Source organism: Vidua chalybeata, chromosome Z (genome assembly GCF_026979565.1).
Source record: "Vidua chalybeata isolate OUT-0048 chromosome Z, bVidCha1 merged haplotype, whole genome shotgun sequence".
NCBI lineage: Eukaryota > Metazoa > Chordata > Aves > Passeriformes > Viduidae > Vidua > Vidua chalybeata.
The window spans coordinates 72,297,710-72,316,426 of NC_071570.1; the positions used below are offsets into that span (position 1 = coordinate 72,297,710).

General features: G+C 45.6%; 1 protein-coding gene across 1 annotated transcript in view; it reads right to left on the minus strand.

Moving 5' to 3' along the window:
- The window catches only part of MCC (MCC regulator of WNT signaling pathway), a 195,131-nt gene that overhangs the window by 175,619 nt on the left and 795 nt on the right, over positions 1-18,717 (minus strand). The window contains 4 exon segments of the mRNA XM_053932546.1: positions 13,446-13,734; positions 13,737-13,799; positions 13,802-13,946; positions 13,948-14,150. Of these exon segments, the coding sequence (XP_053788521.1) occupies positions 13,446-13,734; positions 13,737-13,799; positions 13,802-13,946; positions 13,948-14,150 (700 nt within the window).

Here is an 18,717-nt window from a genome sequence, read left to right on the forward strand (position 1 = left end):
TACGGTAATGCCATGTAACAACAAGCATGAGATAAATACTTTAGTCCCTCTTACCAGACTAATAATGCCGATGAGGAGAGGAAAAAAGCAATATATAAAACACACCAAGTAACTCCACTAACTTTAAAACGTTAACAGCTCCAGCTAAAACACCCTTCAGGTAGGTGTCTGATGTTTACATAAGAACTAGAGTGCTAACCAATTAAAAAATATATTATGTTCAGACAATTCAAGTTTGAATACTTTCCTTTGACTGTGTACCAGTTGTAAGAAATACAGACTTTGAAATACATACTCCCTTAGTGAATGTTGATTCTTGGTGTATTTTCTAGATACAATATTTAACAAAGGGGATAACTTTTTCTTCATCCTAAACTAAGTCTGTCTCCCTGGCTTCACATCCACCCTTCAGGCTTGACCTGTAACTTATGCTTTTTTTGGTTATGATGCTCTAAGAGGACCCGGAGAAGACAAAGTTGGTCTAAAAACCCCACAGAATTCTATACAACTCTGGGATCATTGACTAAGGCAAGTCCCAGGAGAAACAGAAAAAACAGACTATAATCATGTGAGAAACAGCACAGTGCTTCCCGTCACCGTTTTACTCGGCATACATCTACCATACAGTAAGTATTGTGCTGTGTCCATATAACAGCAATCCTTCAGTCACATGGATTCCAAACCCTGTGACAGCCTCCTAATGGAGATGGATGAAGACTAAAACTAAGCCTAGGAACAGAATCTGGGAGCTGAAACTAAAGTAGCAGCGCAAGGACAAAGTACATTTTACCAAGGTTTGGGGGGTGTCTTGGGAGTTTTGGAGATGTGGGACTTTTACCCCCTGGAATTTCTAAAACTGAGATGGTTTAAAGAAAACACAGAGCAAATAGTCCAGACCTCAAGTGAGAATAAAATCCTGTATTGAGGTCTTAACTTTTTTAGCTTCATGGTAAGAAGAGCCCAGCTCTATGAAGAGCCAGACTGAAGGCAAGGACTAAGCAAAGCTTTGTCCCAATCTTACTGACATTTTGCAGACTGCTTCTAAATGATGTCTCCTTGTTAGACAGCTGGATTGAGGCCAGACTTAGGACTGTACAGTACCGGGATCAGACTTCTTTTGAAATTTGAAATCCCAGTAGCTGCAAAACTAGCAGAATAAATATTACTTCTTGTGGGAGGGGTCCCCGCCCTCCCTTGGGAGGCAACTTCAATATAGTCAAAAGTTGTCAATCACATGCTGTTTCCCTCCCCAGTGGAGGCTGTCTGTCAAAGCTTAACACACTCCCCAGTTCTAGAAAGTTCTTCTGTTCTGTTAATCCCATTGGACCCTGTTGGAATGCCACTCCTCTCCTGTATCCCGATTGGTTCATTGCATGTCACCCCATCCCGTCTCCTCCCCTCTACCCGTTGCCCATTGGTTGATTTGTACCCTAGCCACTCCTATCCCTCTGCCCTTATATTCTTGGTCCCGCGCTTGTACTGGGCTCGCCGGAGTCAGTTTCCCTCCGAGAGTGTTGCTGTTCCTTGCCTCCTCCTCCTGCCCCTTCTCTCTCCTACAATAAACCTCTCGGATCCAACTGCTCGGGAGACGTCTCGTCTTTATTTAGTGGAGCTTTCCGGGTTTCATCTACCCCTCCCTGCGGACCGGCCAGCCGAGGATCACTCCCCGGACTGGTTGGGAACCCAGGGAACCCCCGGAGGACTAATTTTATACAATTGGCGCCTCGAACACGCGATCGCTGCCCCGATCTCCGACGAGTGTCTCCTGCCGCGTGAGGATCCGTGACCCTGCGCTGCGGGACTACAAGCGCCGTTCGCCGCCAATCCCAGGAGTAGCTGTTCTTCTGTTTTAAGAAGACTCCTGTCTCCTGGATCTGCTGACAAGTCGTGGACATCCGACCCTGCAGCTTCAAGGGAAGCCCCGGATTTCATGACACCAGCAGAGCTCCACTACCCCACCTCAGCTTTTCTTTTCACCGCGTCGTTGTTGGGTGAGTGCAGCTGCTCGAGGAGAGCAGCCGACGCAGGCTCTTATCTTTTCCTTTTCCTTTGCTCTGGTGGGGATTCTCTTCTGCAGCGAGGAGATGGGTAACCGCCTCTCCCCTGCAAGACGAGACTTCTATTCCCAATTTAAAGCTACCCTTCAGTTGGGGAATGTTTCTTTTAATAAGCGGGTCCTTAAATCTTTTGTTAATTTCATTTTTGATCATTTTCCAGATGCCTCTACTGAGGACGTTCTTTCTATTTCATTCTGGGGAAAAGTTGGGCGTTATATTTATGACTTACAAGTTTCTGGGAATTTTCGGGTCGGGAGATTTTTTCCTATTTATGATATTATTTTTAATTTAGTTAAACAAAAAGGGGAAAGTTCGGGCCCCAGTTTTCCTACCCCTTATTCCGCCCCCTCGCTCCTAACCCCATTTCCCCTAAGGGTGGATCGGGAGATAGATCCTGCCAAAATAAGGCACAGGGTTGCTACCGTCTCCCTGCTGCCTCCCGTTCCACTCTGTCCTTCTCTTGTGCTGGGACTGGCCACCCCAGCACGAGCCCTATCCATTCCCTCGATCCTCATGCCCCCAACCCCAGTTTTACTCCCAGTTCCAGTTCTGTTTTAATAGCACCTCAAAATGGCGGCGGCCTCGTGGCCGATCGCCCTGAGACACAAAATGGCGCCTCCTCCTCCTCAACCCCTCCGGTTCCCGCCACTTTACCATCTCCACCCCCTTCGTCGGTTGCCGCCCCCGCGTCGGGTCCCGCCCCCCATCACGCGTCGATTTCAGTGACATCGGGACCCTCCCATCCTGCCTCCCTAGCCACACCCCTGGGCGGGCCCCTGGTGGGTGGGACAGGCCTACCAGAAGGCCACGCCCCCTCTCCTGCCACTTCCGGTTCCCACGCTACCAGAACCGGAAGTAGGTCTTGCCGGAAGCAGGCCATCTTGGCCTGCAGGGTCTCTCATAACCAGGATCCACCGGCAAGGGAGAGGCTCCGCGCCCTAGCCTGTCCTGCCTCATCTTCGGAAGAGGATGAGGACAGTGACGACCCCCGGCCAACAACCAAGCCAGGGGAGGGCTGGGCCCGGATAAGGGCCAAGGCCATTAGGGATGGGGACCTAGATCTCGCCAGGGATCTAGGCCCAATCGCGGCACCGGTTAGGCTCAAGAGGGGTAAGGAACTGCGGTGGGAACAGCTGCCATATACGGAGGTGAAGGAATTGAGGAAGGCAGCCAAGGACTATGGGAGAAATTCCCCGTTTTTTAAAAACATATTGGACCTTACTTTTACCAGACATACTTTGGTGCAGCATGACCTTCGCTATATAGCGAAGGCTCTGCTGTCCCCCACAGAATTTCTTCTGTGGGAAATACATTGGAAAAAGCTATTAAAACCTATTCTAACCAAATACGACCTTAAGGAGGTGCTGGGAGATGGTGCCGAGGGCCTGGAGGCGCTGGCAGGGGAAGGGGAATTTAGTAAACCAGAAGATCAGATCCTCCTTCCCGACAACTTGCTAGCTGACATCCGAGAAGCTGGGAAGGAGGCCCTACTAAAAATACCCGATGGAACCACCCCCCTCCAGAACTTCACATCCATCCTCCAGGGCCCTGATGAGACTTTTATTAAGTATATTGACAGGTTAAAGGAGGCTATAGACCAGCAGATCGAGAACGTCGAGGCCCGAGAAGAACTGCTGCGTAAGATGGCCTTGACCAACGCCAACCCGGAGACAAAGAAGATCCTGCGAGCTCTCCCCCAGGATCCGGAGCCGACCATCGCCAAGATGGTCGAGGCGTGCACAAAAGCGGCATCGATGGAGCAGACTGTGGCGTTTGCGGTGAGCAGAGGTGTGGGGGAGGCAATGGTGGACCTCATGAACACGTGCTGCTTTGGCTGCGGCCAGCTGGGCCATATACAAGCCAATTGCCCACACTGGCCACCAGAGAGGTCCTACCCTCATTACAACCCCTCCCCGAGACCACCTTACTGGAATCCCCGTTATCATCGGCCGGGAAACGGGAGGCGGAGCACGCTGAGGGGCCGCGCTACGACAACAAATGGCCCGTCCCAACACCCTGCGCTGCCATCGCTCCCGGAGAACCACTGTCCCAACGGCACGTTTCTCCGGACATCCGCAGCCAGGAGGACGGGCTCCGGCTCCTCAGACGGACTCAACAACTGAACAGTGCCCGCCGCCAAGTCCTCCGGAGTTCCATCCACATCATGTTTTCGGATGAGGACTTGGTCCGTGTCCCGGTAGGATTCCTGCCGCCACCATACTGCGACCACCCCGTCACAGTGCTGTTCATAGGAGACTCCATCAGCACGCCGGACGACCTCACCATCATCCCGGAGGTCGTCTACTTCGAGCCAGGGGCAGAGCTCAACGTCTCCGTGGTGTGCCATCATCCTCCGTTCTCTCTGCCGAGAGGGTCTCCTTTAGCTCTGTGCTACATTTTACACATGCACTTCAGGGACACTGGCTGCAACATTCTATCGGACTTTCCTACCGATCAAGACCCTTCTGCTTTCTTCATTCAAAACGTTAGCAGACAAAGACCAATTATTAAAACTACTTTTATCTTTCAGGGGAAAAACATTTCGTTGGACCTGATGGCAGACACCGGTGCGGACGTTACCATCGTCCCTCAGGCAGAGTGGCCACGCGACTGGGAGTTAGTGTCCCCTTGTGGCACAATCTCCGGCGTGGGAGGAGCCGTCAATTCCCGACGCAGTAAGCACCTCATGTGTGTAGAGGGGCCGGAGGGCCAGATTGCCACAATTCGGCCTTTTGTGGTTGCATCCAACATCAAATTATTAGGCAGGGACGTATTGTCCCAATGGGGTGCCCGTCTCGACATCCCTAGCCCTGCGTGGGATTTTTAGTCTGGGCCACTGCGGAGCGCACCTCCCCACCGCTTAATTGGAAAACTGATACTCCGGTGTGGGTGGACCGGTGGCCCTTGCCAATTGAAAAACTTAATGCGCTCAACGAACTAGTAGAGGAGCAGGTGAGCCTGGGGCATTTAATACCTTCCACCAGCCCCTGGAACACGCCTGTCTTTGTTATTAAAAAACCCGGCAAAGACAGGTGGCGCCTGCTCCAAGACCTACGCAGGGTTAATGATGTTATTGAGGATATGGGACCTTTGCAACCGGGCCTTCCCTCTCCCTCTATGCTGCCCCGGGATTGGCAGCTCGCAATCCTTGATATCAAGGATTGTTTCTTCAACATCCCGTTATACCCCGGAGATGCTCCCAGGTTCGCGTTTTCGGTTCCGTCTATCAACCGAGGTGAGCCGTACAAACGGTATCAATGGACCACTCTGCCCCAGGGAATGAAAAATTCCCCGGTGCTCTGCCAAACCTTTGTGGCACAGGTCCTTTCCCCAATTCGTCGCCTTTTTCCAGAGGCCATCATCCTTCATTATATGGATGATATTTTGATTTGTGCTGCTAGTTCAACATATCTACAAGCAGCCTTGGACAGGACAGTTAAAGCCATCAAGGATGCAGGCTTTCAAATCGCAGAAGACAAGATCCAGCTGTCGTCCCCCTGGAAATACCTAGGCTTCCTGATTACGGGAAGGACCGTCGCGCCCCAGTCTCTTGTCATCAAGGACGACCCACGGACCCTGCGGGATTTGCAGCAGCTTTGCGGTACCATCACCTGGATTCGACCTCTCCTGGGACTCACCACAGAGGAGCTGTCGCCACTTTTCCACCTGCTGAAAGGCGACGGCGACCTGGCATCCCCACGACATCTCACACCGGATGCCCGTGAGGCCTTGGAGAGAGTCGCAGCTGCTATCAAGTCCCGCCAGGCGCATCGGGTCGCGCGGTCCCTCCCAATCCAGTGTGCCATCCTGGGTAAGTCTCCCAACTTACACGCCCTGCTATTCCAGTGGGACGACAGCCAGAGAGACCCACTCCTTATCATCGAGTGGCTGTTCCTCCCCCACCAACCCGCCAAGACAGTAACAACATATCCTGAACTCATGTCTAAACTAATCATTAAGGCCCGCCAGCGCCTCCGGACCCTCGCAGGGTGTGACCCAGCATGCATTTATTTACCATTAAATTTGGACCAATTGGATTTCCTCCTACAAACAAATGAAAATTTACAGATTTCAGTAGACAGCTATCCTGGTCAAATCCTGATACATTATCCCAAGCACAAATTATTTAAAGACACTTTATATCTGGCTCCAAAAATTTTTAAAAGCAAAGTACCACTAAAAAGTGCTCTCACAGTGTTCACTGATGGGTCAGGAAGATCCCACAAATCAGTGATCACTTGGAAAGACCCGGACAGTCAGAAGTGGGAATCTGACGTCCAAATAGTTCAGGGATCCCCCCAAATCGCTGAACTTGCAGCGGTTGTGAGAGCCTTCAGAAAATTCCAACAACCTTTCAATCTGGTAACTGATTCGGCATATGTAGCCGGGATAGCAGAGCGGGCCGAACATGCCCTGCTCAAAGAAATTCAAAACAAAACGCTCTATAGCTTGCTCTCAGAACTAATTTGGCTGATCTCCCACAGAGAGCAACCTTATCATATTTTGCATGTTAGGTCACACACAGACCTGCCGGGAGATATCACCGAGGGCAACCGGAGAGCGGACACTCTGGCCATGCTGGTGAACACCGCAAACTCAGCAGCTTTAGCACCCTGCCAGATGTCCATATGCAGGCTAAGATGAGCCACGCCTTTTACCATCAGAATGCTCCAGCTCTATGCCGCCAATTTAAGATCTCTAAGGAGCAGGCGCGAGCCATCTTAGCCACCTGCCCCAACTGCCAGTCCCATGCATTACCATCAGTAGCGACGGGGGTTAACCCCCGGGGACTGGGGGCATTGGACATCTGGCAGACAGACATTACTCATTTTCCTTCCTTTGGGCGGCTCAAATATATCCACGTGTCGGTGGACACATTCTCGGAGGCAGTGTTCGCTTCTACACACACGGGGGAAAAAACCAAAGATATTATAAAACACCTATATATGGCTTTCTCCACTCTGGGTGTCCCAAAAACTATCAAGACTGATAACGGACCAGGGTTTGTGTCCAAACAGTTCATGGAATTTGTGCAACTATGGGGCATTGACCATGTTACTGGAATTCCACACAACCCTACAGGGCAGTCAATCGTGGAACAGAAACACCAAGAGATTAAGAAATTATTAGAACAACAAAACGATTCGGCCATCACCACGAGCCCTGTAGAGAGGTTGTGCAAGGCCCTGTATGTTCTCAAAATGAACTGTTCAGACCGTGAGCCAAACCCCCCAATCCTGCGCCATTTCCATAATAACACCAGGGCGCAGTTGAAGGAGAGGCCTCCTGTGGTCATAAAAGACCCTGTTATCAAAGTTATCAAAGGTCCATACCCTCTAATAACGTGGGGGAGAGGGTATGGATGTGTTTCAACAGAACAGGGCCCCAGGTGGATCCCCGGAAAATTCATCAAACCATACCAGGAGGACATCTCTACAGAAAGCCAACCCCCGGAACACTCCCCCGAGACGCCAGCTCCATCAGAAACCGCCGTCGCGTGGAGTCGAAGGAAAAGGAAGAAGACTAGACCAGCCAATACCGCCATCAGGACCTTAATAACTAACTTGCATTTCCCGCCCACTTGGACTGTTTATCCTTTGACCCCATCCCCTACCATCCCTCACCCTTTTCCGTCCTACCACTTTCCTCACCCCTTCTTCCCTCATACCTGACCTGATTTTGTTTTCCTGTTTTGTTACTATTTCGATTTACACGGGGGAGGATGGGGATTCAAAGGGGTCACTATTCTTATTTCCGTTATATGTCTATTTATTAGACTTTGGTCCACCCAGAATGGCAGTCGCAGCAGCCAGAACACCCTGCAGTGACCGGCTTCCTGCAGCAGCACTTTTCATCATTGTGTGGCTTCACCTAGCAGGAAGATGGATCGTACCACAGCCCAAAGAGAACGTCTGGGTCACGCTGGCAAAGTCCATCGGGCAGGAACAACTCTGCATGGCCATGGGAGGTGTAGACAACCCGTTGTCTACATGCCTGGTGGGAGTCCCCCTGTCGGAAAACGATTTTCCATTCACAGCGATGAAACCCAACCCAGCGGACTCCTTGGGGAGTTGGATAAGGACACTACTGCAGGCACCACAGGAACCCCAGGAATTGGACCTACTGGGGTCTATGAGGGCTCACTTATGCATTAGCTTCTACACTAAGGCCCCTCAAGGAAAAATAGAGCATAACATCAAAGAGGTCTCACCAACTGATAAAAGATATATTAATGAGTGGTGCAACTATACTAGCCCGATCCTGATCAAGTCCTACCCATACCCTAAGGAGCTCCCTCGGGGTGTGTTTTTGATCTGTGGGGACAGGGTGTGGGCTGGGATCCCCTCTAAGATCAAAGGGGGTCCCTGTAGCCTTGGCAGGCTTACTACCCTAACCCCCAACAAAACACAAATTATGGATTGGAAAAGGGGAAGTCAATCGGCACGCCAAAAAAGATCCTATGGGGAATTCGACCCAAATTGTGACTCGGAAATTTATGATTGGGGCAAAGGAAAGAGGGTCGCCGCATCCATCTTTCTACCGTGGTATGCGGCAGCAAAGGCCCTCGGTGAGATTTCTCACCTGGGGTGTTGGATGAGTAAGCAGGCCAATGCTACTTCTGCCGCCTTATCAGATCTCTTGGCGGAAGAAGAGACCACCAGGCATGCCACCTTACAAAATAGAGCGGCCATCGACTTTCTGCTGCTCGCCCATGGCCACAGTTGCGAGGACTTTGAGGGGATGTGCTGCTTCAATTTGTCATCAAAGAGCACATTCATCCAAGCCAGCATCCAGCGGATCCAGGCGTTAGTAAAGGACTTAAAGACTGAAACTGGGGCTGTGGACGCTGTGAACAAGATCTTTTCTCAATGGGGTGTTCCTGGGTGGGCCATTCCAATTGTTAAAGGTTTAGTTTGGGTTTTAATCATAATTTTCTTAATTTCTGTTGCTCCTCTAACAGCACATAGCCACTAGATGCAGAAACAATGAGGGGGGGGAACAGAGGTGCCAAAATTCACTCAGCAAGAAAGCAGTGACTGTCCTCCTAGTGTGACAACCCATTAAAAACGGAAGGACCGGCCTGTACTTGCAAAACTTTTGAGCTCCCAAAGCCATGTAACACTGAAACCACTCAGGAACAAATCAAATCCAACTAGTTCCTTTTAACTGCTTCTGTGCAGGGCTAGAGAAGGCACATTCAGCACATCCTTTTAACAGGCTGTATAAGCTCATTACAAAGTTAGTAGGTTTACTAGGTTTTTAATGTCTTACTCTATGTACTGGTACTCTACTTTTACCAAGACTTTCTGTAAGATGTTGACCAGTGTAAAAAAAAAAAAAAATTGTGTACACAGACAACACCATTTTCAAACAAACTCTACCAACAACATTTAATTCCATTATTGTTAATATAATAACAAAGTTCTAGCTGAACTAAACATTAGCTTTACGTTTTTTCTTCACAATCCTAAAATTATTTATCCATGCTTAAAAGTTAAAATTGGAAATCTAGCATATTTGTAGCTTAATAATGAAACTGATTTTTTCTTCACCCATTATTTCCACAGCTCATACCTTCATTTTTTAAAAGCAAAAGTATTTCCTGCAGATTCAAAGTTATCTTTATATTTTGCAGTGTTACAATAGAGTAGTCCAAAACCGATTTAGTGACTTCTGCAGTGAAGATGAAATTCATTGTGTGCTAAATGGAATTTCAATATAATCCACATATAATAAAGCTACAAGGCAATTAAGTTTCCGAAGAAGACATTAATCTAGCCTGTCACCCATAAAAACCCAGCATTCAAGGCTATATATGCAGACAGCATCAAAAAGAAAAAAAGGGAAAAAGCACACGCATCCTCAACAATTCACCAAACCTCTGAAACTGAAAATGTTTATAACTGTAACATCAGATTCTGAAACTTTTCAAAGCAAACAGAATGAAACAGAGGAAAGCAATTACTGTTTTTTTTCAGTTAACAATTTTTTGTTAATAGCAACACAATCCAGCTACAGCTGCAAAACTAAAGTTCTGCTGTAAACAATGTTTAAGGCTGCCTTCTGCCCTCAGCAATGCTCATCCAGCTGATCTCAAGCTTGAAGAATCCAGCCTTAATTGCCGAGTGCTTTGCAACTGAGTTGGGGGGTGGTACTTGGTTGGTTGGTTGGTTGGTTGGTTGGTTGGTTAGTTAGTTCCTTTTTGTGAAATTACCTCTTGTTGCAGAAGTATCATAAGAATGCCAAACATTTGCAAGATGTTAAAATAATTAAGTAACAAATATTAACCCCGAAAGAATCAAAAGCCATTTCAGTACAAGCCAACAAGTTAAAACTCTGTTATTTTCTTAGTACTTTTCTCTAGCTAGATGCTGCAAAATTTTAATATGCACATGTCAATGCAAGGCTCAGAGACACTGGTTTAGCATTTCATATCCCATAGCTCAGTGTCTTCTGGATTATAACCAGCAATGGCACATCCTTAATTATGCTTTATTGCTTTAATATCATCCTATTTAGAGTCTGAAATTTAATCAGTATCTCAGGTGAGAGCCTAAAATTTAATCAGCATCCCAGGACATGCTCCTCCTTTCCATCTGTGCCTGTACTTCCCTGCTACTATTTAAAGAGGTTTATTACAGTTTGATGCACGACAAAGGACTTCCACAGCTGAGACAACATGTTATTTCATCAGGGTTGCAAACATCTCTTTTCCCCATGCAATATGAACTAAATAAATAGACACTAAATGCCTGTCTTTGCTGCAAATATAAAGATCTTCTTTTCCTTTACAGCTCTGGAGCTGGGGAAAAAAAAAACCTTATAAACAAACTGCTGCATGTGTTAGGCAAAGAAATGACTGACCAAGCTTCCAGCCTGCAAATAGAAGGGATAGTAATTTTCAAAGATAAAATTTATACTCAGTAGCACTTGCAAAACAGCAAATTTCAGTTCCCATTGCATTGAAAATAAACTAGTGTTTAAAAAGAAGCTCATGCTAATAATAGGTTACAGATCACAGCGAAGTCTAGTTCTAATACACAGGGAAGGAGGTGATTTTAAAATGCTAGTTTCTGTGTTTTCAGCTCTTTATACAGATGCCTGGGCATTTATTGCCATGTTTAACCTGCTGTGAAAGATATTGTGAAGTGCAGAATTCAGCCTCCAATCTCCACTGGGGCTGCAAGAAAGGCAAAAAAATTGTTGGCCACGAGGATGAGCAAAGAAGCAGGGCAAGAACAGGAAAACCAAGCAACTGGCCCATATGAAACAAAACAAAACAAAAAAACCTAGAAAGAAACAAACACAGAAACCAGACAGTATGCATGAAATTTAGTATAAAAGCAGCCATTACTTTTTTGCCTTTTTTAAATTTTATTACATTTAAAAGGATGCAATAACCTAAACACTAGGGCTCTAAACAACAAACCCACATCTGCTATACTTTCAACAGGGACACTGTGAGTCCATAAGCCTGACAGAGTTGTCTATAATGCTATGGTGGTACATGCTAGAAAAACATCCAAATCCAACTGGACAAGTCTCCTCCTGCATAAGACATTGCCATAAAACAGAGTAGAAGCAAAATTGAGTAACCACAGAAAGCAAGAAAGGCATTCCATTTATACAACTCATCACCCAGGCTACCTAATGAAGTAAAGTCATGTCAAAGATAATTTCTTAAATATCCCTTCACTATTTTATCACACATACAGAGATGTAAAGACAGTAATTTATAACACTATGTTCTATGATAAAGACCACACCAGTTCTGCCTTGAATGCACAACTCCTTTCTGAAGCAAAGTATTAGCAACCTTCAACAATGAACCCACCATCTCCTGAAGGATTTTCAACCACCATCCAGGCCCTGGGTTTTATTGCCATTTCATAATGGAATTCAATGTCTCTACTCGGACATATCCTGATGTTTTCAACACTCTAGTTAAGCAACACTCTGAAACACCCACTTTGAAAAAAACAGAATTCAAATTTGTGACAAAACTTAGGGAATGTGGATTAGTCGATCAGAAATGAGTAGTTTGTGTCATGGTAACGTCTCTCAACTGTCTGTATGAAACACTAAAACATTATTATTCCCCAAGTAAGGTCTTTAGATTATAAATACACAGAGAGTTTACATTGCAGAAACACATGACAGTACAGAAGAGCAAGTGTGTTCTGAGGAGACAGTGTCCATTTTACGTGAACATCACAAGCTTTCAGACATCAGAATAAATTCCATGAAGACCATAAACAAATGGAAAGAGAAGCAGTCTTAGCACACTGGTTGGAAAGTACACATTTTCAAAGTGTGAAAAACAACTGTTCACTTTGAAAATTTAAACAGTTTATTAAACCTTAACAAAAATACAACAAAAGGACTACATAAGGAAAAATTTGCAGGGCTGGTTTTGCATTTCAAAACCACAACTGTCAAAATAATCATTAGACTGAGGGGGGAAAAAAAGAGTGTTCAGAGAGCTGTTTAGATAAGAAATATCACAACCCTTGAACTTTATTTTTAAAGTGACTGCCAGTTGTTACAGATTTTCAACAACTTTGTGGCTCCAAAGAGATGGCAATGGGAATTCAAGTTTACTTAGCCTTTCTTTGGGGTCATATTCTTAGGTTACAGGTTAAATGGCAAATTTAAGAAATTCCCTCGCACGTACTAATTCCAAGCAATAACGTAAGTTTCATTTTGAAATGCAAGTTTCCACGACCTCTGGTAATCCTGCCTTTTGAAATTCTGTATTTTTTAAATGATGGTGTGAGAGCTCAGAAATACCATTGCCACGAAACCAACTCCCGACCAAAACACACTGCCAGTGCTTCCAGACACATAAACATTCCACTATGGCTTATTTCCAAGTATCTACTGCAAATGTACAAGCTCACCCTTCTCCACCACAATCCATCAGCCTGCATGACACTCCTCTAACTCTCTGAGGACCAGCAGAGGAATTTAAACCAAACTGTGTAATATGAATATTGATTAAACCGTACTGACATAACAAAATCATAGGATCCGGAAGAACAGTATGAGTTTTCTCCTAGATTGCCCACGACCGGCTTTTTGTGTGTTTACTTGCAAAAACCACCTGCCCAGGGCACGAGGTGATAAAATCCAGGATCGGAGGCGTCACCTTTCAGCCCGGCAGACGTGGAAGCGCTGCGGGCAGCGTTCGCCCGCTATCCCGGGAAGCTCTCGGTGCCGAGGCCCCGCTGGAGCCCCTGGCTCTGGTGCCGGCGGCAGCGGGGCGGGAGCCGCGGAGCTCCCACCACTGCTCCAACTCGCCCACAAGTTGAGCTCCGGGGAACGCGGGGCGAGAGGAAGGAGGGGACGGCTCCGTACCAGCAAAGAGCCGCCTCCCGCTGTCGCTACCTGCTGATGAAGCCATCCCCATCGCCGTCGCAGGTCTGGAAGAGGCGCCTCATCCTCTCCTCCTCACCCGTGCTGGAGGTATCGGCGCTGCTGCTGCCAGCGCTGTTCACCTCCGCTACGGCGGCTGCCGCCATCACGCGCCCCGCTCCGGAGGAGGAGTAGGAGGTGGGAAAGGAGGAGGAGGAGGTGGGAAAGGAGGAGGAGGAGGCGAGGCTGCCTCGGGCGCCCGGAATTCCCAATCCCGCCGCGCCTGCAAAGTGCGAGCGGCGGCACAAAGCCAGGGCAGGGCCCTGCCGCCCCCGCAGCCACCGCCCGCAGAGGGACACCCGGGGCGGGATCCCGTTGGGGCTCGGCTCGGAGCTCCTGCCGGCGCACGGCATTGTCCCGCGCCGGGATCACGGTGGGACCCACCGGGAGCGAGCGGGCGGTGTCGCCAGCCCGGGGGCGGCTGCCCTCTCTGTCGGGGGCCGCCGAGTGCAGGGCGACCCGAACCCGCCCCGAGCGTCGCTTGTTCTCCTTGGGCTGGGCAGGGCCGGCTCCTTGCTGCAGAGGTGCTGCTTTGGCCGGTCTGTGGAAGCCGAAAAACCCAAGCGTTTCCTGTAGCCCTTCGTTTTCACTCCAGGCTGTTTGATGGGGTACTGGTCAGCCAAAAGCATTCTGAGGTGCAGAGCACCAGCCCCTCTTGACTATTCCAGGTCGTTTCCACTGATCAAATTTTACCTGCAAAGTCCAACAATTCGTTTTCCTGTCCCTGAACATGTTTGTGGCCTATACCCTTCCCTGTCTGTTGGTCTCCTTTTCATTTAAGGAAAAATAGTTTTCTTTGCAGTCATCATGTGGCCAGATGAAAAAACCAAAATCGTGCCTGTATAGTACAGCTTCTTCATTTCCTTTGGTATCTTTGCCACCCTACTCACTATCTAATTAAGTTTTATTCAGTGTTTTTTATTCTGATTCCTGTGAAAAGAAGTGATACAGCACCAGCACCAATCTGTTTTACCTCTAACTGGAAACAGGTATTCTGAAACAGTCTACAACAGCATTTCAGTTTACATAACACATTATGTTTCTTACTCCATCATGTTACATGATTAATTTGGGTGAACTAAATTTTTTCCTAACCTATTTCTGTGTTTGAATAAAAAGACCTTGATATTAAGGACATATGAGTTTCCCTCATAGTATCAGGTATTATTCCTTTCCTATTAATGAAGTCTTTGAAGATATCCAGTTCATGCCACAAAACATCTTGATCTTCCTTGTTGCTGTCAGGGATTAATGAATATATAAATCCAGCAAAGTTATCACACTTGTTGCACCGTGCCTTTAAAGTACATTAACTGATGGCAACAGTTCTAATTGTTAGTATTTATTGTACCTTGATTACATAAGTCATTACAAGGTAAAGAGTTCCTCTGGCATTTTATTAACTGAAACTGCTTGCAAGTTAAGCATGCATACACTCACTGGTCTCATATGGTCTCAGTCTCTGCAGATTTCCAAATTACATCGCTCACATTAGTTCTTGCTGGATGACCAGGGCACTGTAGTATGGAGCCAACACACTTCCATACTCTTCCAAGGCATTTAAAGCAGAAAATATTGCACCTATCCTTTCAGATGCTATCTGCTTAAGCCTCACAGTTGGCCAGTTCTCACAATTTTTAAACTAAGCCTCACAGTTGGCCAGTTCTCACAATTTTTAAACTAAGCCTCACAGTTGGCCAGTTCTCACAATTTTTAAACTAATCTCCCACTTCTCGTCTAATCTAGATAACACTTTATCTTTTGTTCTCATCTTAGATGCATGCTTCACACACTAGCTTTCTTTCTGGATCAGAAATTCACCCATTCCTTATCTTCTCCCTGCTCATTGTGAACAATTTTTGGTTTGGTTGAATTGAATTTTTCCTGCTATCTTTTCCTTCTGGGCATCAGCTGTAGTTAACTTTTTTTGCATTTGTACCAGTCCCAAGAAAACCTGGTGCAGTGGTTTCTGACTTTCCCTGATAACAAAGCAAAGAATGTGAATTGCAGATGGCAAAACCCCCACATTTAAAAGACAAACTATGCTGTGCAGCAGAAAGTACAATTCTGCCTGAAGCATCCCTGGTGTGAGGGGTATGTGGTGCCTAGAGAGTTGTGAGGAGGGCAAGGAGTGAGAGTTCTGTGCTGCTGTGAGTAGCAAAATAGATTTGATATTTCTCAAAAGAAATATTTAAAAAGTTTGTATGTTTTCTGTTTAAGACTGGGGGTTTTAACTGTCAATCCGTTGGGTATTTCTCTTCTTATGTAAGTTAAATAAATCTTTCGTTTTTCAATATTATTTATAATGCACAATATACATTTTCCATAATGCCCTGATTTCTAAATTCAAATAAGCATATACAAGACAGTCAATGCCAACGTTAATAACAATGCTGTAGCACTACTAGCTGCACTTAATCTCCAACATTTATATACCCAAAATCAGACATCTCTGAAAGATGAGCAGGAGACACCTGATTTCCAGAGATGCTGGACTTTTCGGAGTTTTCACCAAATCAACAGGACACCTAAGTTCTTGTGATCTCTGAAAGTCAAGTCTACCTCAAATCAGATGTTGAACAATAGAAAAAGAAAAGCACTGTAAACCTCTCCAAATTTACCTAGAAGTGGTTTTGCAGTAGAAAACTGCTTAAGTCACTGCATAAAAAGATGCCAAATAACCAAAATCAACTGACCAAAAAAAGATAAGAACTTTCTTCTAGCTAACATTCAGCCCTAGCATTTTCAATTAACCTCTTTCAAAACCCACTAACAAAACAGTAAGTTAATTTGCAAGCAGAAGTTTTCATTTAATAATATTCCTTTGAGCAAGGTAGCCAGGGTGTGCAATGCAGAACTTTCTCAGCATCCAGAGCCCAACTGTCCAGAATACCATCTCTTTCAATTTCCTAGATACTACATCCAGCCCTTTTCACACACTTGCTAAAAAGTTCCCTGTTGCTCCATGAGGTTCTCGGTTAATAGACATGTCAGTGTTATCCGAGTGACACTGTCACCCAGCACAGATGGGTTCTCTTGGGGATATTGGCAGAGTGAGGATAGCACTAAACCATAGGTACAATTCAAACTTTGTTTTCTTAACAGGATGTTATGATTGATATAGAAGAGAATTTATTATTAGAATGGCACAGGATTTCTACAAGCAGAGTCAACATAGTACAATCTGTAACTAGGACGGTAGGGAATTTATAATACAATTTAACTTATAATTTCTCATCACCTGAATCTCTGCAGCTCAGGTCAGATCCCAGTCCATGGTTTGCTGTATCAGTATTACAATGACAATCTCAAGGAGCTGGGGAGCCAGAAGTTGCAGGGGCTGCCTGGGAAGTCAGAGCAGGGCCTGGCAGCCAGGACCACCCAGCCATGGCAGCCAGATCAGCCCAGGATATCAGACACTTCCCTGGGACAACAAAGGGCAGGCTGGGACATGGGACCAGGGTGGAGCTGGCTTGGCCACCAGGCACTCACATAACGTGACTTTGCACACGTATACCAAGCTACTGAGATGCAGGTATGCTCAGATCTGAATCTGTGCCTAGCCTATATAAAGCATGCCCAGGTAATATAAGGGCTAAATAGAAGTAATTTCCTATGTAAACCTACTTTTTCTTTTTTTTTCTTTTTTTTTTTTTTTTTTTTTTTTTTTTGGGAAATGAAATCAAAAATATAATTTATTTTCTATAATGCAACTTACAAAATACATATTTTTTGATGTTGCTGTAAGATAGATGGGAGAGTTAGGTATTCTAATTGCTGCCACTGCTTAGGTATTCAGACTGAAGATTTTAATGTACACTATGATCAAAAGCAATGCCTGATGGTGTCAAAGGAGAGATTATACCGTGTTTCAGTTGGCTTCAGATAAAGACCATCTTTGTTTACTGACCTTCACTGTAAAAAGATTTTAAGTAACAGACATATAATGTGAGTTCAAATTAATGTTATATAAAACATCACTGTGTACAGCAAACTGCATCTGCTGCCAACAGAGTAATGGTTTAGCTAGGAAATTGCTAAGTTAAATTCTCATCAAAATCTTGTGTCTGAAGTCAGTGTATTACCCTCTTCACATTAGTTTGTTTAGATCCACTTCTCATCACAGATCTATGATTTAAAGCTCCATCTAGAAATATAAGTCTTGTGCAGCCTTTGCTGTGGAATTCTTAGCAAGTAGAGCTGTTTGAAAACTCTTACAACAGTATATTCAAAAGAATTTTTTTTCAATCTAGGATTAAAAATACTTTAGAGAGATTATTAATTTTTAGATAGAATATTAATGCCTCTTTTGAGAAGCTTCCTAAAAATTTTTCACCTTTATAAATGCTCAACCACCTTGTAAAACTGTTCTGAAAAGTGTACTTTTTTGTGATGATGATGATTAATAGAAATGAGAACAGATTTGCCCCTTTTTCCAAAAATATCCTAAACTGCTCTCCTATGCAGACAGGTTCCTATTCCTGGATCTTACATAAGGATCCACATTTTGGATACAGAAAGTTAGAAGTTCATTTCCTCATTTCTTATATATACATGTAAGCAAAGATATTGAATAGTCCCACTATTTTTTTTTGCCAAAGTATGTTATTTGAAGCTGTATTTCTGTTAACAAAATACCACTTTGGTCAAAAAAAGTGGGGGCACATGTCAAGATAAATGGTCTTTTTGTAGACTGTGACTAGGAAGTAACCTCAAAACCTTTTTCTGCAAGCTACTGATGACTGTGATAGGTACATGTGTTCTGTGCTCCAGAAAATTTCTGCAACATAGGTTTTGTTTTCATCAAAATATTTCAGTGAAACAGTATTCTAGTAGGAAATTACATTCTGGATAAATTAATCTCCCTAGGGAGCACATCAGTTCCCGTTTCAGCAAAGACACAAGCACATGAATGACGGGGATGAAATCCTTCTGCCTTCAGTCTACTCCTAAGCTCACAAGACATGGGATCCCTGCAGTTTTCATGCTGCCTTGATAACATGTTGTAGACACAGAAAGATCTGCTAGCACAGGATCATTCAACTCTCCCTCCTGTCCTCTGTCATTTGCTCACCCTGGAAACTAGAGTTTCTCAATTTAGGAGTGAGGAGTAGTGGAGAAAGCTGTGGGAAGACCTGGGGCATATCTGACCCTGTTGGGAATCACGCTCTTCCCAGCCTTCCTTCTGGAGTCGTTGCTGAACTCTCTGGATGCCTTGAGGGCACTGAAGGGTTGCGGCTCAGTT